At 37.0% G+C, this 25,193-nt stretch overlaps 1 protein-coding gene across 1 annotated transcript in view; it reads left to right on the top strand.

Annotated features, from left to right (window-relative positions):
• The window catches only part of DOCK3 (dedicator of cytokinesis 3), a 391,142-nt gene that overhangs the window by 94,358 nt on the left and 271,591 nt on the right, over nt 1-25,193 (top strand). The window contains exon 5 of the mRNA XM_007451883.1: nt 8,158-8,254. Within this exon, the coding sequence (XP_007451945.1) occupies nt 8,158-8,254 (97 nt within the window). The remainder of the gene's footprint in view (nt 1-8,157; nt 8,255-25,193) is intronic.

Consider the following 25,193-nt stretch of genomic DNA (forward strand, 5'->3'; position numbering starts at 1 on the left):
GGAAAGTAGGAATTGAGGCCAAGTTATCTTACCCTAATGATCATGCTCTCAGCTACATTTCTGTGCAATATACATCGAATTAAAGGATCATCTCTTTTCACTACCAAATTTCATTTCTAACAAACTCTTGTTTTTTTTCAAGGTAACAGTAGTGTTTTATTTTTTTTAAATTGCACGCATGTCCATAAACATAATAAATAGGTTTTCTCTATTTTTTTTATACAGTAGGTTCTTATAGTCATCAGTTTTATACACATCAGTGTATACATGTCAATCCCAATCGCCCAATTCATCACCCCCCCCCCCCCCCACCTGCGGCTTTCCCCCCTTGATGTCCATACGTTTGCTCTCTACATCTGTATCTCAATTTCTGCCCTGCAAACCGGTTCATCTGTACCATTTTTCTAGGTTCCACATATATGTGTTAATATACGATATTTGTTTTTCTCTTTCTGACTTACTTCACTCTGTATGACAGTCTCTAGATCCATCCACGTCTCAACAAATGACCCAATTTTGTTTCTTTTTATGGCTGAGTAATATCCCATGGTATATATGTACTGCATCTTCTTTATCCATTCGTCTGTCGATGGGCATTTAGGTTGTTTCCATCTCCGGGCTATTGTAAGTAGTGCTGCAGTGAACATTGGGGTGCATGTGTCTTTTTGAATTGTGGTTTTCTCTGGGTATATGCCCAGCAGTGGGATTGCTGGATCATATGGTAATTCTATTTTTAGTTTTTTAAGGAACCTCCATACTGTTCTCCATAGTGGCTGTATCAGTTTACATTCCCACCAACAGTGGAAGAGAGTTCCCTTTCCTCCACACCCTCTCCAGCATTTGTTGTTTGTAGATTTTCTGATGAAGCCCATTCTAACTGGAGTGAGGTGATACCTCATTGTAGTTTTGATTTGCATTTCTCTAATAATTAGTGATGTTGAGCAGCTTTTCATGTGCTTCTTGGCCATCTGTATGTTTTCTTTGGGGAAATGTCTATTTAGGTCTTCTGCCCATTTTTGGATTGAGTTGTTTGTTTTTTTAATATTGAGCTGCATGAGCTGTTTATATATTTTGGAGATTAATCCTTTGTCCATTGATTTGTTTGCAAATATTTTCTGCCATTCTGAGGGTTGTCTTTTCGTCTTGTTTATGGTTTCCTTTGCTGTGCAAAAGCTTTGAAGTTTCATTAGGTCCCATTTGTTTATTTTTGTTTTTATTTCCATTACTCTAGGAGGTGGATCAAAAAAGATCTTGCTGTGATTTATGTCAAAGAGTGTTCTGCCTATGTTTTTCTCTAAGAGTTTTATAGTTTCCGGTCTTACATTTAGGTCTGTAATCCATGTTAAGTTTATTTTTGTGTATGGTGTTAGGGAGTGTTCTAATTTCATTCTTTTACATTAGCTGTCCAGTTTTCCCAGCACCACTTATTGAAGAGACGGTCTTTTCTCCATTGTATATCCTTGCCTCCTTTGTCATAGATTAGTTGACCATAGGTGCGTGGGTTTACCTCTGGGCTTTCTGTCTTGTTCCATTGATCTCTGTTTCCGTTTTTGCACCAGTACCATATTGTCTTGATTACTGTAGCTTTGTAGTATAGTCTGAAGTCAGGGAGTCTGATTCCTCCAGCTCCGTTTTTTTCCCTCAAGACTGCTTTGGCTATTTGGGGTCTTTTGTGTCTCCATACAAATTTTAAGATTTTTTGTTCTAGTTCCATAAAAAATGCCATTGGTAATTTGATAGGGATTGCATTGAATCTGTAGATTACTTTGGGTAATATAGTCATTTTCACAATATTGATTCATCCAATCGAAGAACATGGTGTATCTCTCCATCTGTTGGTATCATCTTTAATTTCTTTCATCAGTGTCTTATAGTTTTCTGCATACAGGTCTTTTGTCTCCCTAGGTAGGTTTATTCCTAGGTATTTTATTCTTTTTGTTGCAGTGGTAAATGGGAGTGTTTCCTTAATTTCTCTTTCAGACTTTTCATCATTAGTGTATAGGAATGCAAGAGATTTCTGTGCATTAATTTTGTATCCTGCAACTTTACCAGATTCATTGATTACCTCTAGTAGTTTTCTGGTAGCATCTTTAGGATTCTCTATGTATAGTATCATGTCATCTGCAAACAGTGGCAGTTTTACTTCTTCTTTTCCAATTTGTATTTCTTTTATTTCTTTTTCTTTTCTGATTGCCGAGGCTAGGACTTCCAAAACTATGTTGAATAATAGCAGTGAGAGTGGACATCCTTGTCTTGTTCCTGACCTTTGAGGAAATGCTTTCAGTTTTTCACCATTGAGAATGATGTTTGCTGTGGGTTTGTCGTATATGGCCTTTATTATGTTGAGGTTGTTTCCCTCTATGCCCACTTTCTGGAGAGTTTTTATCATAAATGGGTGTTGAATTTTGTCAAAACCTTTTTCCGCATCTATTGAGATGATCATATGGTTTTCATTCTTCAATTTGTTGATGCGGTGTATCACATCGATTGATTTGCATATATTGAAGAATGCTTGCATCGCTGGGATAAATCCCACTTGATCATGGTGTATGATCCTTTTAATGTGTTGTTGGATTCTGTTTGCTAGTATTTTGTTGAGGAGTTTTGCATCTATATTCATCAGTGATATTGGTCTGTAATTTTCTTTCTTTGTAGTATCTTTGTCTGGTTTTGGTATGAGGGTGATGGTGGCCTCATAGAATGAGTTTGGGAGTGTTCCTTCTTCTGCAGTTTTTTGGAAGAGTTTGAGAAGGATGGGTGTTAGCTCTTCTCTAAATGTCTGATAGAATTCACCTGTGAAGCCATCTGGTCCTGGACTTTTGTTTGTTGGAAGATTTTTAATCACAGTTTCAATTTCATTACTTGTGATTGGTCTGTTCATATTTTCTATTTCTTCCTGGTTCAGTCGTGGAAGGTTATACTGTACCTTTCTAAGAATTTGTCCATTTCTTGCAGGTTGTCCATTTTGTTGGCATAGAGTTGCTTGTAGTAGTCTCTTAGGATGCTTTGTATATCTGCGGTGTCTGTTGTAACTTCTCCTTTTTCATTTCTAATTTTATTGATTTGAGTCCTCTCCCTCTTTTTCTTGATGAGTCTGCCTAATGGTTTATCAATGTTGTTTATCTTCTCAAAGAACCAGCTTTTAGGTTTATTGGTATTTGCTCTTGTTTTCTTTGTTTCTATTTCATTTATTTCTGCTCTGATCTTTATGATTTCTTTCCTTCTGCTAAGTTTGGGTTTTGTTTGTTCTTCTTTCTCTAGTTCCTTTAGGTGTAAGGTTATATTATTTATTTGAGATTTTTCTTGCTCTTTTTAAAAAATTAATTAATTTTTATATTTGGCTGTGTTTGGTCTTCGTTTCTTTGCGAGGGCTTTCTCTAGTTGCAGCAAGTGGGGGCCAATCTTCATTGCGGTGCACGGGCCTCTCACTATCACGGCCTCTTTTGTTGCAGAGCACAGGCTCCAGATGCGCAGGCTCAGTCGTTGTGGCTCACGGGCCTAGTTGCTAGGCGGCATGTGGGATCTTCCCAGACCAGGGCTCGAACCCGTGTCCCCTGCATTGGCAGGCAGATTCTCAACCACTGCGCCACCAGGGAAGCCCTTTTCTTGTTTCTTGAGGTAGGCTTATATAGCTATAAACTTCCCTCTTAGAACTGCTTTTGCTGCACCCATAGGTTTTGCATTGTCGTGTTTTCATTGTCATCTGTCTCTAGGTATATTTTGATTTCTTTTTTGATTTCTTCAGTGATCTCTTGGTTATTTAGTAACATAGTGTTTAGCCTCCATGTGTTTGTGTTTTTTACGTTTTTTCCCCTGTAGTTCATTTCTAATCTCATAACGTTGTGGTTGGAAAAGATGCTTGATATGATTTCAGTTTTCTTAAATTTACTGAGGCTTGATTTGTGACCCAAGATGTGATCTATCCTGGAGAATGTTCCGTGCACACTTGAGAAGAAAGTGTAATGTGCTGTTTTTGGATGGAATGTCCTATAAATATCAATTAAATCTATCTGGTCTATTGTGTCATTTAAAGCTTCTGTTTCCTTATTTATTTTCATTTTGGATGATCTGTCCATTGGTGTAAGTGAAGTGTTAAAGTCCCCCACTATTATTGTGTTACTGTCCATTTCCTCTTTTATAGCTGTTACCTTATGTATTGAGGTGCTCCTATGTTGGGTGCATATATATTTATAATTGTTATATCTTCTTCTTGGATTGATCTGTTGATCACCATGTAGTGTCCTTCCTTGTCTCTTGTAACATTCTTTATTTTAAAGTCTATTTTATCTGTTATGAGTATTGCTACTCCAGCTTTCTTTTGATTTCCATTTGCATGGAATATCTTTTTCCATCCCCTCACTTTCAGTCTATATGTGTCCCTAGGTCTTAAGTGGGTCTCTGGTAGACAGCATATATATAGGTCTTGTTTTTGTATCCATTCAGCCAACCCGTGTCCTTTGGTTGGAGCATTTAATCCATTCACATATTGATATGTATGTTCCTATGACCATTGTGTTAATTGTTTTGGGTTTGTTTTTGTCCGTGCTTTTCTTCTCTTGTGTTTCCCACTTAGAGAAGTTCCTTTAGCATTTGTTGTAGAGCTGGTTTGGTGGTGCTGAATTCTCTTAGCTTTTGCTCTTCTGTAAAGCTTTTGATTTCTCCATCGAATCTGAATGAGATCCTTGCCAGGTGGAGTAATCTTGGTTGTAGGTTCTTCCCTTTCATCACTTTAAGTATATCATGCCACTTCCTGCTGGCTTGTAGAGTTTCTGCTGAGAAATCAACTGTTAACCTTATGGGAGTTCCATTGTATGTTATTTGTCATTTTTCCCTTATTGCTTTTAATAATTTTTCTTTGTCTTTAATTTTTGCCAGTTTGATTAGTGTGTGTCTCGGCGTGTTTCTCCTTGGGTTTGTCCTGTACGGGACTCACTGCACTTCCTGGACTTGGGTGGCTATTTCCTTTCCCATGTTAGGGAAGTTTTCGACTAACCTTTTCAAATATTTTCTCGGGTCTTTGTCTCTCTCTTCTGCTTCTGGCACCACTATAATGCGAATTTTGTTGCGTTTAATGTTGTCCCAGAGGTCTCTTAGGCTGTCTTCATTTCCTTTCATTCTGTTTTCTTTATTCTGTTCTGCAGCAGTGAATTCCACCATTCTGTCTTCCAGGTCACTTATCTGTTTTTCTGCCTCAGTTATTCTGCTATTGATTCCTTCTAGTGTAGTTTTCATTTCAGTTATTGTATTGTTCATCTCTGTTTGTTTGTTCTTTAATTCTTCTAGGTCTTTGTTAAACATTTCTTGCATCTTCTCGATCTTTGCCTCCATCGTTTTTCCGAGGTCCTGGATCATCTTCACTATCATTATTCTGAATTTTTTTTCTGGAAGGTTGCCTATCTCCACTTCATTTTGTTGTGATCTGGGGTTTTTTCTTGTTCCTTCATCTGGTACATAGCCCTCTGCCTTTTCATGTTGTCTATGTTTCTGTTAATGTGGTTTTCGTTCCACAGGCTGCCGGATTGTAATTCTTCTTGCTTATGCTGTCTGCCCTGTGGTGGATGAGGCTATCTAAGAGGCTTGTGCAGGTTTCCTGATGGGAGGGACTGGTGGTGGGTAGAGCTGGGTGTTGCTCTGGTGGACAGAGCTCAGTAAAACTTGAATCCACTTGACTGCTGATGGGTGGGGCTGGGTTCCTTCCCTGTTGGTTGTTTGGCCTGAGGCAACCCAGCACTGGAGCGTACCTGTGCTCTTTGGTGGGGCTAATGGCAGACTCTGGGAGGGCTCACACCAAGGAGTACTTCCCAGAACTTCTGCTGCCAGTTATCTTGTCCCCACGGTGAGCCACAGACACCCCCCACCTCTGCAGGAGACCCTCCAACACTAGCAGGTAGGTGTGGTTCAGTCTCCCCTGGATTCACTGCTCCTTCCCCTGGGTCTCAGTGTGCACACTACTTGGTGTGTGCCCTCCAAGAGTGGAGTGTCTGTTTCCCCCAGTCCTGTCGAAGTCCTGCAATCAAGTCACACTAGCCTTCAAAGTCTGATTCTCTAGGAATTCCTCCTCCCGTTGCCAGACCCCCAGGTTGGGAAGCCTGACGTGGGGCTCAGAACCTTCACTCCAGTGGGTGGACTTCTGTGGTATAAGTGTTCTCCAGTCTGTGAGTCACCCACCCAGCAGTTATGAGATTTGATTTTGCTGTGATTGCGCTCCTCCTACCATCTCACTGTGTCTTCTCCTTTGTCTTTGGATGTGGGGTATCTTTTTTGTTGAGTTCCAGTGTCTTCTTGTTGATGATTGTCCAGCAGCTAATTGTGATTCTGGTGTTCTCACAAGAGGGAGTGAGAGCACGTCCTTCTACTCCGCCATCTTGGTTCAGGCCTCTAACAAACGCTTTACTCTGCATGAATCCAGAATTTCTTTGGAAATGTGCTTATTAATTCACTTTGTTTGGTTATTTTTCTTAGTGTTCTAACTACATTCTACTTGGTCTGTGGAACAGTGTATTTATAAATAACACTGTATCTGAATTTTAAGAATTTTCAGGATACTGATTATATATTATAGACTAAGAAAAATACGTCAGTATTAGTATAGACTTGGGTTAGTATAAATTGAGGTAAGTCCAAAGTTTTAGAACTTTAAAATAGGAACAATGTAATTTTCCCATAGATCTCAGTGATTAAAGTAGCTGGAGACCCAGTAGGTGAAACTTTCAAGAAATTTTATTCCAGTTTATCCTATACAGCATTTCTGCTTTAATGTTACTAAAACACAACACTCTTACAGCATCTCCCATGTCTCTCTATTTCCATAGTGTCAAGTTTAAATCTCAGCCTTGCACTGAATATTCACCTTATAAATTAGATGAATATGGATAGTGCTCTGGCATCATTCCAAGATGATTTTTGTAATCTGCTGGAATAAATCACAGAAAATAAAAAAGAAAGCCGTATAGCATAATCAAGTAACTTATATTCATTGATGCTGCATATTAATACACTGTCACCTTTGAACACAGTGGTGGTTTGTCAGCTGTGTAGAGAAATGATACTTAATGCTAATTTGTGAAATGAATTTTCCTTTGTTACTTGCAAGTGGATGATGTTCTCTTTGGCTAACAAATTGGAGTATAGGTTCCATCCACCTCAGCATATCAGTATATAAAATCTTTGGTCCCAGAAAATATTTCGTTAACTCTCAAAAGTGGCATAGACATTATAAAAATATTATCAAGTCATGCCCTTACTTTGAACAACCTTTCAGTATCGTCTCATTCATTCTCAATGCCCTGTGGTGACCTAAATGGGAAGGAAACCCAAAAAAGAGGGGATATATGTATATGTATAGGTGATTCACTTTGCTGTACAGTGGAAACTAACACGACTTTGTAAAGCAACTATGCTCCAATAAAAATTAATTTAAAAAAAGGTCTTGTATCTTTAGTATCATTTGAAAAGGCCCTGTGAGAGCTGGCCTCAGTCATACCAGTCTTCTTTAAGTTCTTAGATATGTGAAATTCTTTACCATCTCAGTGACTTCTTGTATATTGTTTGCTCTGCAGGTGACACCACACCTCTCCCTCCCAACAAACTTTTCTGTCGTGACCTTTTTGCATCTTTTGGGCATTGCCATTTCTTCAGAGAAGACTTCACTGATCTTCTCTTCTTTAGTTGTGTCCCATAGCTAAAATCTCTGATAGTACAATTTGGTTTCTTTCTTAGATTCATCGCTATCCATATCTGTTGTGATTATTTGTCTAATTCCCTATCCACAATAGGAGCTCTATGAAGATAGGGACGCTGTCCATTTTTGTTCACTGATAAATCCTTGGCAATTAGCACAGGGACTGGCACCATAATGGATGTTGCTTACAAGGTAGTTGGAGAGAAACCTAGTACCTTTCTGTTTCCAGGATCAAAGTTCCTCTACCAGACCCAGAATTCCTCAATGGACAAGTTGAGGAAACTTGTTTACATTAATTCAGTTCACTTATATTATTGCAGTATATTACTGCTAAACAATATGTATTCAATTAGATATACCTCTCTTTATATTTGCATGAATTTAAATTTGATTTACATGTGTTGAAAAGGTCAGTAGACAGTATTCTGGTATTTTATCAAAGATAATGGGACTGTTTGTTGTGGCTCTGGTTCTAGGCAGTATGAAACTGTGGTTCCACTTGAAGATTCTATTGTGACTGAAGTTACAGCAACTCTGCAAGAATGGGCCAGTCTGTGGAAACAACTCTATGTGGTAAGTATTTTATAACTAGTTTACTAGATCATTAAAGTTAATTGTACCAAGTGAAAAAATTATTGTACTTGTGCCAGTTGCAAATTTATAGATTTCTGAATATCGAGTTTTTCAAATGTATGTTCCTAATATTAACTGAAACATAGTAGACTTGAGTTTTCTCCAACCTGAAGAGAACACATTATTCATATACCTGCAGTTCTCTCCATCCTATTCCAGTCACTAGAATGTAAGCTCCATAACACCAAGGATTTTAGCTGTCTTACTCATTGCTGTATCCCCAGAAGCTTTCACAAAACAGGTCTTTATTAAATGAATGAACAAACTTCAGAGTTACATTGTGAACCTAATGGTGGGTAAAGACCAAGAAGCTGTATCAACACTTTCTTACAGCTAATAAGCTTAAAGGATATGTCATATATGATACTTTTTGCCAAGCCAGCAATTACTAGGTTAATAAAACCTCAGTTCATATCCTCTGGAAACTTAGAGAGTAGAGGGTGATAGAACACAAAAAATATGGACTGAAAATAAGTGGCAGGGTTTGGGTTCTGAACAAGATGGAGTAAACACATTCTATTTTTCTCCTACTAATCACAAAAATCCTGGACAAAACTCATGAACTACCCTACCGGAAAACTCTGAAAGTTAGGGAAAAGAAGGTAGACTATCTAAGGACCTTGAGACTCAAGGATTGAGTGAGTTCCCTGATTGTCTATTTTTCTTGCCTCCCATATATCTTGGCCTGGGTTGTAGAGAAGACTACAACCTGGAAATGCTAATGAGTGCAGACAAAAAAATAGCGCCAAGGAAAGCCTGTTCTCTCTAGCTAAAGGATGGCCCAGCAAGATAGAAACATCCTAACCTATCCCATCCATTCTCTAGGAGAACATCACAATAAAATCTATACCCCCTCACATTCAAACAGGCATTACAGCAGCAGACCAGAGCTTTGTCTCACACACACCCTTCCCCCACCTGCAGTAACAAGGAGATGTCCCCCTCCAGTGGAGCTTGTGGGTCAAACTCTGACTTCTCCTCTTCCCTGCTAAGTAATGAGGCAGTCCCCTTCCTCAGCAGGGCCTGTAGGGAGGACTGACTTCCACCCCACCAGAATTTACAAGGTGGCAACTCTCTTCAGCAGAGCCTGTGGGTGAGACCCTGGCTTTCACAACTACACAGCATTAACAAGATGGTGCCCTTACCCTGCAGAGTTCTGAGGCAGAACTCGACTTTCTTCCATGCTCTGAAGTAAGGAAGAAGCATTCCTCCACAGAGGAGCCTGTGGTTGGAGCTTTTGATTTCCACTCCCCTTGCAGTAATAAGGTGGTACCCTCCCCAACTGAGCCTGTGGGTAGTACATTGACTTTCACAACTCCCCACTCCCCTGCATATTACCCTATTTTCTATGCCTGCTCTGCTGAAATGAGGCAGTGCTTCTCCCCACTCAAGCCCATGCTGAGGATAATGGGGAGTGGAGTTCTGTCATATAGGTAACATGTAAACAGAGAAAACCGAGGAGTACTGGAGAGACTTTATAAACTAAATTGACATTTGAATCACAGTCCGCAAAAGTGAGCCTGCGATCACATTCAGAATCTAAACAGGTTGACCATTCACTAAAATAAAAGATTTAAGTAGGAATTAGAGTGTGATAGTATAGTACTTAAAATGTCCAGCCTACAACCCCAAATTACTTGTCATATGAAAAAATCAGGAAAAACTCAACTCTAACAAGAAAAGGCAATCAACAGAGGCTAACTTTGAAATGACACAAATGTTGGAATCATCAATAAGGATTTTAAAGCAGCTTTTGTAAAACTGCTCCAGTGAGCAATTATGAATTCTCTTGAAACAAATGAAAACATAAGAAACTGCAGCAAATAAGTAGAAAATATAAAGAATCAAATGAAAATCTTAGAACTGAAAAATACAATAATCAAAATTTAAAAATTACTGGTTAGGCTAAATAGCAGAATGGAAAGGACAGAGGAAAGAGTTAGTGAACTTCAAGATGGATCAGTAGAAATTATGTAGTCTGAATAATGGAGAGAAATTGAAAAAGTGAACTTAGACTCAGAGACCTGTGGTACAATAACAAAAGGTATAACATTTGAGGCATCAGAGTACTAGACAGAGAGGACAGGATGTGGAATTTAAAAAATATTTGAAGAAATATTGGCTTAAATCTTACCAGATTTGCAAAAGACGTAATTCTACAGATTCAAGAAGCTGAGTAAACTTCCAACACAATAAACCTAAAGAAATCCATACCTGGACCCATTATAGTTAAACTTTTGAAAATTAAAGCCAAAGAAAAAATCTTGAAAGGGAAACCAAATGTTGCTATTAGGGAAAGGGCAATTTGAAACGACAACAGATTTCCTATCAGAAATTGTGGAAAACAGAGGAAGTGCTAAAAAAAAAAAAAACCTGATGTCACCCCAGAATTGTGTATCCAGGAAAAATATACTTAAGGAATGAAAGAGAAATAAACACATTGTCAGATGAAAGAAAGCTAGGAAAATTTGTTGGCAGAAAATTGGTTGTAAAATAATGACTATGAAGGAAGTTCTTCAGACACAAAGGAAGAGATAATGGAAGGACAGTTGGGATATTAGAAATGGAGAAAGCAATGGAAGGGATAAATAAATCCTCTTCAGTTTAAAAAATTGTCTGATGATACAAAGCAAAAATTACTACATTTACATGGTTCTCAATGTATATAGAGGTTATATTTAAGAAAACTGTATCAAAAGTGGGAAAGGAAAGGGACATAAATTGTGGCAAGGTATTTGTGTTCCACTCAGGGTAGTAAAATGTTGATACTAGCAGGCTATAGTAAGTTACATACACACACACACACACACACACACACACACACACACATTGTGATCTCTAGAGCAGTCATTAAAAATATATGGTAATTCAAAAAGAGTCATGTACCACAGTGTTCATTGCAGCACTATTTATAATAGCCAGGACATGGAAGCAACCTATGTGTCCATCGACAGATGAATGGATAAAGAAGTTGTGGCACATATATACAGTGGAATATTACTCAGCCATAAAAAGAAATGAAATTGAGTTATTTGTAGTGAGGTAGATGGACCTAGAGTCTGTCATACAGAGTGAAATAAGTCAGAAAGAGAAGAACAAATATCGTATGCTAACACATATATATGGAATAAAAAAAAATGGTTCTGAAGAGCCTAGGGGCAGGACAGGAATAAAGACACAGACGTAGAGAATGGACTGGAGGACACGGGGAGAGGGAAGGGTAAGCTGGGACGAAGTGAGAGAGTGACATTGACATATATACACTACCAAATGTAAAATAGATAGCTAGTGGGAAGCAGCCGCATAACACAGGGAGATCAGCTCGGTGCTTTGCAACCACATAGAGGGGTGGGATAAAGAGGGTGGGAGGGAGATGCAAGAGGGAGGGGATATGGGGATATATGTATACATATAGCTGATTCACTTTGTTATACAGCAGAGAATAACACAACATTGTAAAGCAATTTTACTCCAATAAAGATGTTAAAGAAAGTATTATATGGTGATATAATAAAACTATTGTAAATAAATCAAAATGGAGTACTAAAAATGTTCAAGTAACCTATAGGAACATAAGAAAGGGGAAACAGAGGAAGGTAAAATGGAGGGAACAAACAGAAGTACTAAAATGGCAGACTTAAGTCCTAACATATGAATAATTAAGAGGTAGGAAATGGTAGAATTGATCAAAAAAGACTGAACTGTGTTTTGTCTATAAGAAACTCACTTCATATGCAGTGACACAGGGAGGTTAGGAGATAGAAAAATACATACTATGCAAACACTAATCAGAAGAAAATTGGAATGGCTGTATTGAAAAGAGATAGTAATATTAAGTATGAATTATCTCTTCCTTAAATAAATGTAAATAAAAATAAATAAACTTACTTTAGTAGAAAAAATTGATGTCAGAATAAAGAAAACTACTAGGAAGAAAGGGGCATTACAAAATGATAAAAAGATCAATTTACCAAAAAGACATAGCAGTCTTAAGTATGCATGCACCAAAAAACAGAGCTGGGAAATAAATGAAGTAAAACCTTAAAGGACTGAGTGGAGAAAATAGTTGAAACTAGAGAAATCAGATATTATACTTGGGGATTTATAACCCCTTCGCTTACTAAAGGATATAACTACTAAAAATTATCAAGGATAGGGAAGAACTGAACAGTGCCGTCAACCATCAGGATCGAATGGAAATTTTTAGAACATTCCACCCAGTGAAATCAGAATAAAGATTGTTTTCAAGCATACATGGGACATTCACCAAGAGTGACAATATCTTAGGTCATAGAACAGCTGTTAACAAATTTGTAATAATTCATATCATACAAAGGGTATTCTGACCATAATGGAGACAGCCTAGAAATCGATAACAGAAAGATTACAGAAAAATATTGAAGCACTTAGAAATTAAAGAAGCCACTCCTAAATAATCCATGTATCAAAGAGAAAGTCTCAAGAGAAATAAAAAAGTATATTAAAACTGAATGTAAATGAAAATATAACATATTAAAATCTGTAGGATGCAGCTAAAGCAGTGCCGAGAGAGACGTTTATAGCATTAAGTGCATATAACAGAAAAACATGTCAAATGCAGCTCCTACTTCACGAATTTAAGTTAGGCGGAGAAAGACAAAGATAAATATCATATGAATATGATCTCTCTTATATGTGAAACCTTAAAAAAAGAAAAAAAAAAGGAAGCACATAGGTATAGATAAGAGAGACAGGTTGGTGGTTGCCAGAAGTGGGGAGTCGGAGAAATGGATGAAGGGGGTCAAAAGGTAACAACATAAAAAGAATCTAAATTTAAGCAAGCAGAATGAAGGGAAAAAAAATAGCAGAAATTAATGAAATTAAAAATAGAAAAACAGTAGAGGAAAAACCAATCACACCAAAAGCCAGTTTTTGAAAATATCAATAAAATTGATAAACATTTAGCAAAATGAGAGAAAATAGTAATTATCAATATATTAGGAGTAAAGAAAAAGATATCACTATAGATACCACAGATATTAAATGGGTAATAAGAGAATACTATAAACAACTTTGTACACGTAAATGACAGTTTAGAGGAATAGAACAAATCCTTGAAAACCACATATTATCAAAACTCATCCAAGACAAAATAGATAATCTGAATATCTGACAGCTATTAAAGTAATTGAATTTATAATGAAAATCCTTCTAAAAAAAGAAATGTCCAGGCACAGATGGTTCTAGTGGGGAATTCTACCAACAATCTAAAGATGAAAAACCACCATATCGTATCAATTGATTAAGAAAAAGCATTTGAGAAAATTCAACTTTCATGATAAAAACTCTTAGCAAACTAGGAATATAAGGGGACTTTCTCACCCTGATAAAGGGCATTTATTAAAATGTACAGCAAACATCATACTTAATGATAATAGTCTTCTTTGGGGAATAAGGTAAGGATGTCTGCTCTCAACAAGCCAATTCAACTTAGTAGTAGAATACTTAACCAATGCAGTAAGGCAAGTAAAGGAAGGAAGACACATGCAGATTAGAATGAAAACATAAAGCTGTTCGTATTCGCAGACGATATGATTGGCTACCTAGCAAATCCCAAGGCATCCACAAACAGTAGAGTTTATAAAAGATAGTTTTGAAAATAAGTAAGTTTTCAGTTGCAGGATATCAGGTCAAAATACACGCACAAACTCTCTCTCTCTCTCTCTCTCTCTCTCTCTCTCTCTCTCTCTCTCTCTCTCTCTCTCTCTCCCTCTCAATCATATTGCCACATATTGGCAGTGAACAATTGGAAACCAAATTTTAAAACATACTCCGTTTACAATTGCTCAAAAATGAAGCATTTAGGTATAAATCCAACAAAACATACAATTTCTATATGCTGAAAACCACAAAAATGCTAATGAACAAAAGCAAAGAAGACAATAAATAAAGGGACAGACATGACATGTTCATGGGTTGGAAGACTCAAATATTAAAAATGTCTGTTCTACCCAGATTGATATGTATATTTAATTCTTGAAACAGTCCTAGCAGGATATTTCGTAAATATAGAGAAGGTGATTCTAAAATTTATAAGGGAATACAAAAGAAGAATAAAGTTAGAGGAATCATGTTACCAAATTTTAAAGCTTACTATAGCTACAGTAATCAAGATGGAGTGGTATTGGCAGAGGGATAGACACAGATTATAGATTAAGGGAACAGGATAGAGAGTTCAGATGTAGATTCAGTCAAGTAAGGGCAACTGATTTGTGGCAAAGGTGCAAAAGGAATTAAACAGAGGAAAGATGCTCCTGTCAACAAATGGTTAGGTGGAGTAGTTGGACATTCAGAGGCAAAAACAAAAAACTTGACTTAAACCTCATCCGTTATACATCATAGACCTAAATGTTAAACATAAAACTATAAAAATTTTAGGAGAACATATAGGAGAAAATCTTCATGACCTGCAATTAGGTGAAGAGTTCTTAAGCATGACACTAAAGGAATAGTCCATAAAAGTAAAGGTTGATAAATTTGACTTCATCAAAAAAAAAAATTTTGCTCTTGAATGACCCTGTTAAAGGATGAAAAGATAAGTCATAGACTGGAAGAAAATATTTTCAAATCACATATCTGTCAAAAAACTTGTATGTAGAATATATAAAGAACTTTCTAAACTGAACAGTAATTCTAGCAGTAATTTCTAACTAGTTAGAAAATGGGCAGATGACTTGAATAGACACTTCCTCAAGGAGGATATATGGAGAGTCAATAAGAACATGAAAAGATTTTCCATATAATTAGCCATTAGGGTAATTGAAATTAATGCATCTTTTCTCCCATTCTGAGGGCTGTCTTTTTGTTTTGTTCATGGTTTCCTTTGCTGTGTAAAAACTTTTAAGTTTAATTAGATTCCATTTGTTTATTTTTGTTTTTGTTTTCATTACTGTAGGAGGTGGATCAAAAAAGATCTTGCTGTGGGTTATGTCCAAGAGTGTTCTGCCTATATTTTCCTCTCAGAGTTTTATAGTGTCCAGCCTTACATTTAGGTCTTTAATCCATTTTGAGTTTATTTTTGTGTACAATGTTAGGGAGTGTTCTAGTTTCATTCTTTCACATATAGCTGTCCAGTTTTCCCAGCACCACTTATTTTGAGTGCTTACCTTGTGCCTGTGCTTCACTTTTTACATAACATTACCTCATTTTATCACTACAATTACTATTATTCTCATCATATTACTGATTAGAAACTGATCCTTAGAAAGGATAAGGAATGTGCCCAAAGTCATATAAATAGTAAATGTTCAGCCAGACCCCAAATCTAAGTTCATTAGACTCCAGGGCTCTTAATAACTCATTATTTATCTTCTGAATTAAATTCTTTTAATATTGATATATCTCGCATACAATTTATGGTGATTTTAGTAGTTACTTATTATCATCTTCTGAAATGGTAGTTTCATTTATTAGAATGAAGATTATGTGGCAACAGCACCCCCTCCAAAATTGTAAAATAATTGTCCCTTAAACAAAATAGACCTTTATTTCTTTTTCAAGTAGGCACAGACAGTCTGGATTTGGTATGGCAGCTCTACCATCATAAAGGACTCAGGCTCATTCTGTCCTCCTGCTCTATCTTCCTCATTATAGTGCTTCAGCTTTGTAGCCCCAAATGCCTAGCTCTAGTAGCACATCTGCATGCCAGCTGTAGGAAAGAGGAAGAGAAAGAAAAAAGGCATGCTCTTTTCTTTAAAGGATAGTTCTTGGAAGTTGCTCAGAGCATTTCTTGCCTACTTCCTGTTGGTCAAAACTCAATCACAGGGTAACCTCTAGCTGAGAAAGAGGCTGAGAATTGGTCTTTATTTAAGATAGCCAGATACTAGCCCCAAATCAGGCATTGTATGACTGTCAAAAAAGTGGAGAATGAATACTGAGGGACCACTAGCAATCTTTGTCACAGCAACTGTGAAAATTATTTTCCTGTAAAGTTCTGTTGTGTTTTTCTTTTCTGCCAAATTTATTTGTGAAATAGTGGAATAATGCCTTCACCAACACTTTAATATATGTGGAGAAGTGAATTTTAGGTAAAACATGAAAAAGTAATGAAGTTGTTGGTAAGAATCATTAGAATCACCCAAGCTTGCCTTTGATATGTTTTGGTAACTTGACATGCATTTGTGAGGGTAAATATATTGTACCTAAAAGTTAAAATCATACAGATACGATGTCTTCTTTTACAACAGCTCATCTTATTCAGAAATGTTCTGGATAAACTAGAGCTGCTATTTGATGCAGTAGTTTAGAACACTTAACATTTGAAAAATCTTTTAGGTGTGCTTTAAGGCTTATATATTTGCTTACCAATTTTCCAGAGAGATGGAAAAACTTGAAAGTGAAAGGCTGTAGTGGAAAGAGGACTACTGCAAATCGTGATTTTTATACTTTATACCCCAAATTTGAAATTGCCATTACAGTTTTTAAATTCACTTTTTGATGAATGGAATGTTGCCTTTCTTTGCCATTTTAACAAACTGCAGTGTTTCTGGTTAATTCTTTTTAATCTGTTGTTAATATCATACATGTCAAATGATTGTTCTTATTCTTTTATGCAGGTAGGAGGTCAGACATGTAGCCAATTGAATTCAAAACAAATGAATACAAGTCTTTTCCAAATGACTTTCTACAAGAAGAGAATAAAAATCTGTAATGTTACTAAAATCAGAAAGCCAAACATTCTCCCTTTGTTTTCCCTACTTAATTTCAAACCTTATAGTTCTTTTCTTGATCTAACTTTACTAAGAGGCAGTTAATTACCTGGCTGTCCTCTGAGAAGTATACTTAAGAGCCCGAATGAATCTAGGTTAACAATGTCTAAAGTCTAATTTATCTGATTTTGAAAACAAAAGGAAAATAATTTAAATAAAAGACAGCAAACTATGAGAAACAAGTCTCAACATATGTGACTATAAAGATTAATATCTTTCTGTAAATAGAGTGTATACAAGTCAATAAGAAAACCAGTAAAAACACTGCAGATATTCAGCAAAGGATAAAACAAGCCATTCATAAAGCATTACATTAGGGAAATATTCAGTCTTACAAACAATCAAGGACATGGAAAGTAAATCAATGAAGTAATAAATTCTCCTTCAAATTAACAAGTAAGAAAGTGGAAATTATCCTCTGCCATTGAATTTTTGCTGAAATGAATACCTCCATATCCACTTTGCTGGTTGATATCAAGTTTTTGTTGGCACATTTGAAAAATAGTTTGGGAAAAGCCTTCAGATTCTTCAGATCCTAGTAATTCTAATTCTGGGAATTTGTTTTAAGATAAAGTTAAATATGGGAATGGGTTGAATTGCAGTCTCATAAATATTTCCATTAAAGCATTATTTGCAATAGCAAACAAATTTACTTTCCTGAATGTGCCAACTGTAGTCCAAGTAAGACACAGATAAGCTGGTGTTTACATCTAAAGAGCTGTTAGAAAAATTTAAATAGTATGTTACATACTAAAGTGAATTTATGCAAAATTATAACGTGTAACTTCATCTATATTCTGAAAACATATTTGGGGAAAAAATGAAGAAAATTCACCAATATATTAATGGAGATTAATTGAGGGGTTAAGATGTTAGATGTCTTCTTTTTCTAATCTTTGTTTTCAACATCTTGAATTGTGAATATATATTATTTTGATTGTTAGGAAAAAAATAACCTAAAGCTTTCATCAAAATAATAATGATATTGTGAAATAATACTACCAATGTTAAGTGAATAATATGTGTATACAAGAGCTTAAGGTAAGAGATGACACTACCTAATTTTCTGTGTTTAACTTTTATCATAGCATCAGCAAGTGTATGTTAAATTCTAGGGAAGGGGCTTTGGACCTAGGCTCAGATCTTGGTTTTTCACCTTCTATGTTAGTCTTCTTGTTAGGTCTTAGCTTTATAATAATACCCATTTATAGCACAGAGAATTATTTCAAAGCGTTGTGAGAGATTGAATAAAATTGCATATAAAGCTTCAAGTACTCAATCAGTGTTAATTGCATTATTCAGTTTTTGATATGAACTATATATCTCTCCAGATATGCATAACTGATGTCGCAATTTGTCACTTAAGAACTATCTATACATAGGGGAATAAATAGACTGAATGAAATGGACTTCATTTGCATAATGGGGTATTTGGATAAGAGTATATGTATACTTGAGCCAGGGTAGAAAAATTCTCATCTCTCTGAGGCAGTTAAAACCATAATCTCCTCATCCAGTAATCTTATTTTGATGTGAAAAAGATTATCTGAGAACCATCATTTGTGGAAAACAATGACATCATTACTCATTCCTGTCAAAAGCAAGACTGCCAAATTTTAAATAGATATTTATGCTACAGTACTTCTTTTTTTTAAACCAAAAGCACATTAGAAGTCATATACAGAAGATACCTTTCTCCTTTTGCCAAGATAACAATTGAGGCCCATAAAGCTAGAAAAGAAACTTACTACCCAGAATTATCCTTATTCTTCATCTCTAGAGTTACTACAGAAATGAGAAAAAGCGAAATTTCCAACAACTAAGAAATCTTCATCAAAAAACTGTTTCCATTTTCCATGATAGGGTTTCCATTTTCCATGATAGGGTTTAACATCCAATTATAGTGTCTATTAAGATGACAGTAAAAACTAAATAGAAAAGGCATGTGTACTTGCATTAATCTTGGACTATGAATTTTCCTTCATGTGTGTAACTGAAGGATTTTATAATTGTAGCTAAGTAGGTTTAATCATTTGTTTGTACTATTTTAGGGTAACATTAGAAATTTTGCTTTTCTATTAAAAACTCACCTTTATTTAATTGGATGTCTATAATGAAGCTTACCCTGTAGTTTACTTTTTCCTTTGTGATAGAATATAACTTAGTACAGCAATATTTTCATGTTATAGAAAGCTATTAAACATATTTCGACTAGAACGTAGTTACTGAAGATGATATGCTTTATAACAGTTCTACTTTGTATTGCTATAAGAGTTTAAAAAATTTTTTTCAGGAATCCTAAAAATGAATAATTTCTAGATTTTATTAGAAATAAGGCACAGTTCTCTAAATTCTGCTGAATAGTGTCTTTTAATCTTTGGAAGATTAAGTCTGTAAATGGAAGGCAGCATTTCATATTGAGGCCCCACCTAAAGAACAGAAGATATAAAATTCATTTTTATGTTTGTCTCAAGAATATTGATTTGACAAACATTAAGAACATATGTGCTTACATCATCATATGTTTAGGGTGAGTATAAGAGGAATTCAGCAGAGAGACTGAATGCATAGGCTCTGGAGAGAGACTTCCTGAGTTCAAATTCAGATGCCACAACTCGGTAGCTGCGTGATTTTGTGCCTGTTAGCTTCCTCCTAGGAGATGATAATGGTATCTGCTTTCTAGGGTTACCATGTTGTTTAAATGATATAAAAAACTTAGAACACTTTTTAAGTGCTTGAACGCTTACTTGTTATTTCATTTTTGTTGTTAGTAAGAATGATATTTGCTACTGTAAGCGTCCATTCCTAAACCAAGTGTTCCACTTGCTTTAGTCCTACATTTTTTCAAATATATCCTAGCCCCCATCCCATCTTACTCTTCAAATTTCAGTCTTTAAAACTGGCAAACTCTTTTTCTTGCTGCATTTAAAAATAATTTTTTATATAACAAAATGATATTTTTAAAGGGTTTTCTCTCAAAATATGTTGTAAATCAGTATTTTAAGGCTTTTTTTTTTCAGCTGAGCATAACTTTCAGTGTATTTTATTTTAGCTAGGTTTAAAATCTGAAAGAATATTTTGGCAGGCACCCTGTGGCTATCCAGTAGCTGGATTCCTTTTCTTCCTTGTTAAAAGAGCCAGAACTGTTTAGGTTGGCATTGTGTACAGCTAAAGTATCCATCTTTCCAGACTCCCTTGAAGTTAGGGGATGCCATGTGATACATTTCTGACCATAAATTATATGCAAAAGTTTCTACAAGGGATTTCTGGATGAGCCATTGTTTTTCTTGTAATAAGTGACTTCCTGTATTGGCATATGGTAGAGTTGCCATCTTATTACCAAGAGATGACGGTTATGTTAAAAAGTACCTTCCAAGGATGGCAGAGCACAAAGATGGAAGGTATTTAAGATATTGCTGATATTGTAGGATCACTGTAGAAGCCCTGGACTGTTTACTTTTGAATTTTTTATGTGAAAAAATAATCCTTGTTTTTGTTACCTCCTTTCATCATATGTGTTAAATGCAGCCAAACACAGACCTCGTTGACTGATGAGATGTCACTGAAAGAACAGTGAATTTACTAATTAAATGATTGATTCTCACTACTTCTAATTTACTGATTTTAATTTTCTGTAAAATGGGGGCTTGCCTTCACTACTGTCTGTATCCATTGAAATGGTAAAATTGATTTTTGAATTGTTTATATAAAAATGCATATTTTAAAATGTACTTTTTCTTTCAAGTTGAAATTTCAGTCATTTGATCATTTTAATCTTAATACGAGACATATTCTATAGTTTGAAATCTTAATAGACTCCAAGAAGACATAATAGCATAGAAAAGATAACCTTAAGTAGTTGATATCATTTCATTTTATTTTACTGCCTTTTCCAGTCAGCTCAGTTTTCTTTGTGAAGTAAACTTTCATTTCAGTGTGCTTGAAAGTATTTGTTTGCAGGAGAAATGATTTATCACGGTTCTTAGATTACTTTTGTATCATTGTAGGGGAATTGTGTTAATAGAATAAGAATATTGGGATACTAGTATGGGAACAGAATGTTAAAACTGCACTGTTTCTGTCTTACATACACTCACATCCTATTATGAACAGAACTACCCTCCTGCCGCCCAAATGCAAGATATGCTTAGAAACTGTGAAGCATGTTTGGCTAGCATTAGGTCAGTTTAATGAAATATGTGTAACACCTGTCCACTAAAACTACAAACCATTGCTGAAAGAAATTAAAGAAGACCTAAATAAATGGAGAGATAATCAGTGTATAGCGATCAAGATAGTGTGGTATTGGGGGCTTCCCTGGTGGTGCAGTGGTTGAGAGTCCGCCTGCCGATGCAGGGGACATAGGTTTGTGCCCCGGGCCGGGAAGATCCCACATGCCGCAGCGCGGATGGGCCCGAGAGCCATGGCCAAAAAAAAAAAAAAAGATAGTGTGGTATTGATGAAAGAAAAGACATGTACATCACTGGAACTGAACAAAGACAACAATTGACCACACAGATATGGTCAGTTTTTTCCATTTATTTATATATTTTAAATAAAGATTATATATAATTTAAGGTGTACAACATGATGATTTGATACACAATATGCATAGTGAAATGAATACTAGAGTCAAGCTAATTAACATGTCACCTTCTCCTCACATAGTTACCATTTTTGTGTGTGTGATGAGTGCCCCCAAAATCTACTCTCTTAAGCATATTTCCAGTAATCAAGGTAGTAGTATTAAGTATAGTCATCATGCCTGTGCATTAGGTCTCTAGGCTTATTCATCCTAGATAACTGCAACTTTGTACCCTTTGACCAACATCTCCCCATTTCCCCAGCCCCTGATAACTGTTGTTCTACTCTCTGCTTCTGTAAGTTCTACTTTTTTTTTTTTAATTCCACATATAAATGAGGTCATACAGTATTTGTCTTTCTCTGCCTGGGGCTTATTTCATTTAGCATAATGCCCTCTGCCTTTATCCACGTTGTTGCAAATGGCAGTAATTCCTTCTTTCTCATGGCTGAATAATATTCCATTATATATATATTATATAAGCATTAATATATATCCATTATATAATTATATATATCACATCTTTTTTTATCCATTCATCCATTGGTGGACACTTGGGTGTCACTATTGTGAATAATGCTGCAATGAACAAGGGAGTGCAGCTATCTCTTTAAGGTCCTGATTTCATTTTCTTTGGGTATATACCCATAAGTGGGATTGCTGGATCTTATGGTAGTTCTGTTTTTAGTTTTTTGAGGAATCTGCATGCTGTTTTCCATAATGACTTTACCAATTTGCATTCCCACCAACAGTGTACAAGGGTTCCCTTTTCTCCACATCCTCACCAACATTTGTTATCTTCTGACTTTGATAATAACCATTCTAGTTACATAACATTTGTAAGCTAACAGTTTAGACAACCTAGAAGAAATGGATAAGTTCCTAAAAGCATACACCCTTTCAAGACTGCATCATGAAGAAATAGATCTACAGGGACTTCCTGGTGGCACAGTGGATGAGAATCTGCCTGCCAATGCAGTGGATACAGGTTCGATCCCTGGTCCAGGAAGATTCTCCCTGCCTCAGAGCAACTAAGCCCGTGCTCCACAACTACTGAGCCTACGCTCTAGAGCCTGCGAGCCACAACTACTGGGCCCGCATGCCTGGAGCCCATGATCTGCAATAAGAGAAGCCACCGCAAGAAGCCCGCGCACTGCAATGAAGAGTAGCCCCTGTTCTCCACAACTAGAGAAAGCCCACGTGCAGCAACAAAGACCCAACACAGCAAAAAATTTTAAAAAAATTTTTTAAAGAAATAGAACTATAGTTCAATGCATTGAATATCAATGAGGTGATATATCGTTGTTTTGACTCGCATTTCCCTGATGATTAGTGATGTTGAGCACTTTTTCATATATCTGTTGGCCATATTTATGTCTAATTTTGAGAAATGTCTATTCACGTCTTGCCCATTTTAAAATCAGATTATTTCTTTTCTTACTATGAGTTGAGTTCCTTATATATTTTGGATATTAACCTGTTTTCAGATGTGTGGGTTGCAGATATTTTCTCCCATTGTGTAGATTGTCTCTTCGTTCTGTTGATTGTTTCCTTTGCTGCGGAAGCTTTTTAGTTTTAGTCCCACGTATCTATTTTTGCTTTTGATGTCATATATAAAAAAAGCATTACCCAGGCCAGTGTCAACAAGCTTTTCCCCCATGTTTTCTTCTAATAGTGTTATGGTTTCAAGTCTTAAATTTAAGTCTTTAATCCATTTTAAGTTTATTTTTGTAGATGGAGTGAGATGAGGGTTCAATTCATTCTTTCTAGGTAGAAAAGTAGTTTTCTCAAATGCCATTTTTTTTTTAAGAGACTGTATTTTCCCCATTGTGCATTCTTGACACCTTTGTAGAAGACCATAAATCTGTAGACTTATTTCTGGTCATCATAGACACTGGTCTGTATGTCTCTTTTTATGACAGTACCATGCTGTTTTGATTAAGGTTTATAGTATATTTTGAAATCAGATAGTGTGATGCCTACAACTTTGGTGGGGATTTTTTCCCCCTCTGTCCAGATTGCTCTGACCACCATCTTTTGTGGTTCCATATGAATTTTAGGATTTTTTTTCTATTTCTGTGAAAAATGAAAAAAGACCATTAGTATTTTTTTAAAAATAAATTTATTTATTTTTGGCTGTGTTGGGTCTTCGTTGCTGTGTTCAGGCTTTCTCTAGTTGCGGCAAGTGGGGGGTACTCTTTAGTTGCGGTGCGCAGGCTTCTGATTGCGGTGGCTTCTCTTGTTGAGGAGCACGGGCTCTAGGCACACGGGCTTCAGTAGTTGTGGCATGTGGGCTCAGTAGTTGTGGCTCACGGGCTCTAGAGCGTAGGCTCAGTAGTTGTGCATGGGCTTAGTTGCTCCGTGGCAAGTGGGATCTTCCTGGACCAGGGCTTGAACCCGTGTCTCCTGCATTGGCAGGTGGATTCTTAACCACTGTGCCACCAGGGAAGCCCCCCATTAGTATTTTGATAGAATTGCATTGAATCTGTTGATCTGTTTCTTCATAATTCAGTCTTGGAAGGTTGTATGATTTTAGGAACTTATGCATTTCTTCTAGGTTTTCTAAATTGTTGGCTTACAAATGTTCACTATAGTCTCTTGTGATTCTCTATTTCTTTGGTATCATTTGTAATGTCTCCTCTTTCCTGGATGCATGGGCACTGACCCAAGTGGGCCTTGAGCCTGAGTCTTCCCAGGCCCGTCTGGCACCGGGTTTAGCCCAGTGCCTGATTACACATGAATTGGCTTAATCCTGAGCCTGTAGGGACTAGCCTGGTACTGGGGTGCAGTATGGGCAGGCTTGATACCTGAGACCACAGAGTCATGCTCAGTGTCTGGGACTGTGGTGTTGGTGTGTGAGAGCTAGAGTGCTGTTATGATGAGCCTAGGGCCTTAATCAGTGGTGGCAGTCCTGGAGCCTTGGCCCAGTGCCAAGATCTACTGCGGCAGGCCAGGCCTGTGTGCTGGTTTCACTGGACCCTGGGGCTACAGGGTCTGGTGTTTTCTGGTGCTGGAGGGGCCCCCAAGGCTGTAGGGTCTCTTGTGGTGTTGGGGAAGCCCTAGAGCCTTGGCCGTGGGAGCTAGTCTGGGGGCTGGTGCCGTGGGGGTTGGCTTGGTGCTACGGCAGACCAGGAGCCTGGGTCTGTGTGTTCTGACTTCAAGGTTGGATCCATGGGGAGGCTGGGACCTGGCTTGGCACAGGGTTGGGCCTGGAAGTTAGGTCCATAGGGGTCAGCTTGGCACAGATTGGGGCTGGAAGCCTGGGTGCATGGGGTAGGCCTAGAGGTCAGGTTGACAGGGACTGGTGTGGCACAGGGTGGGAGCTGGGACCGTGGTCTGTGGTTGCCCACCTGGAGGCTGGATCCATGGAGGCTGGCCTGGCATTTGGTCCATGGGAACTAGCCTGGCACTACAGTGAGCCTGTGGCTGGCGATGGGGCAGGCCAGCGTTTGGTTCCATGAGAGCTTGCCTGGGGCTGCAGGGGTTCACCTGGCACTGGCTGGTCTTGTGCTGGTGTCTGCAGTGAAGTAAGGTGCTCACTTCACTCTTC

This window comes from Lipotes vexillifer, unplaced genomic scaffold (assembly GCF_000442215.2).
Source record: "Lipotes vexillifer unplaced genomic scaffold, Lipotes_vexillifer_v1.1 scaffold500, whole genome shotgun sequence".
Classification (NCBI taxonomy): Eukaryota; Metazoa; Chordata; class Mammalia; order Artiodactyla; family Lipotidae; genus Lipotes; species Lipotes vexillifer.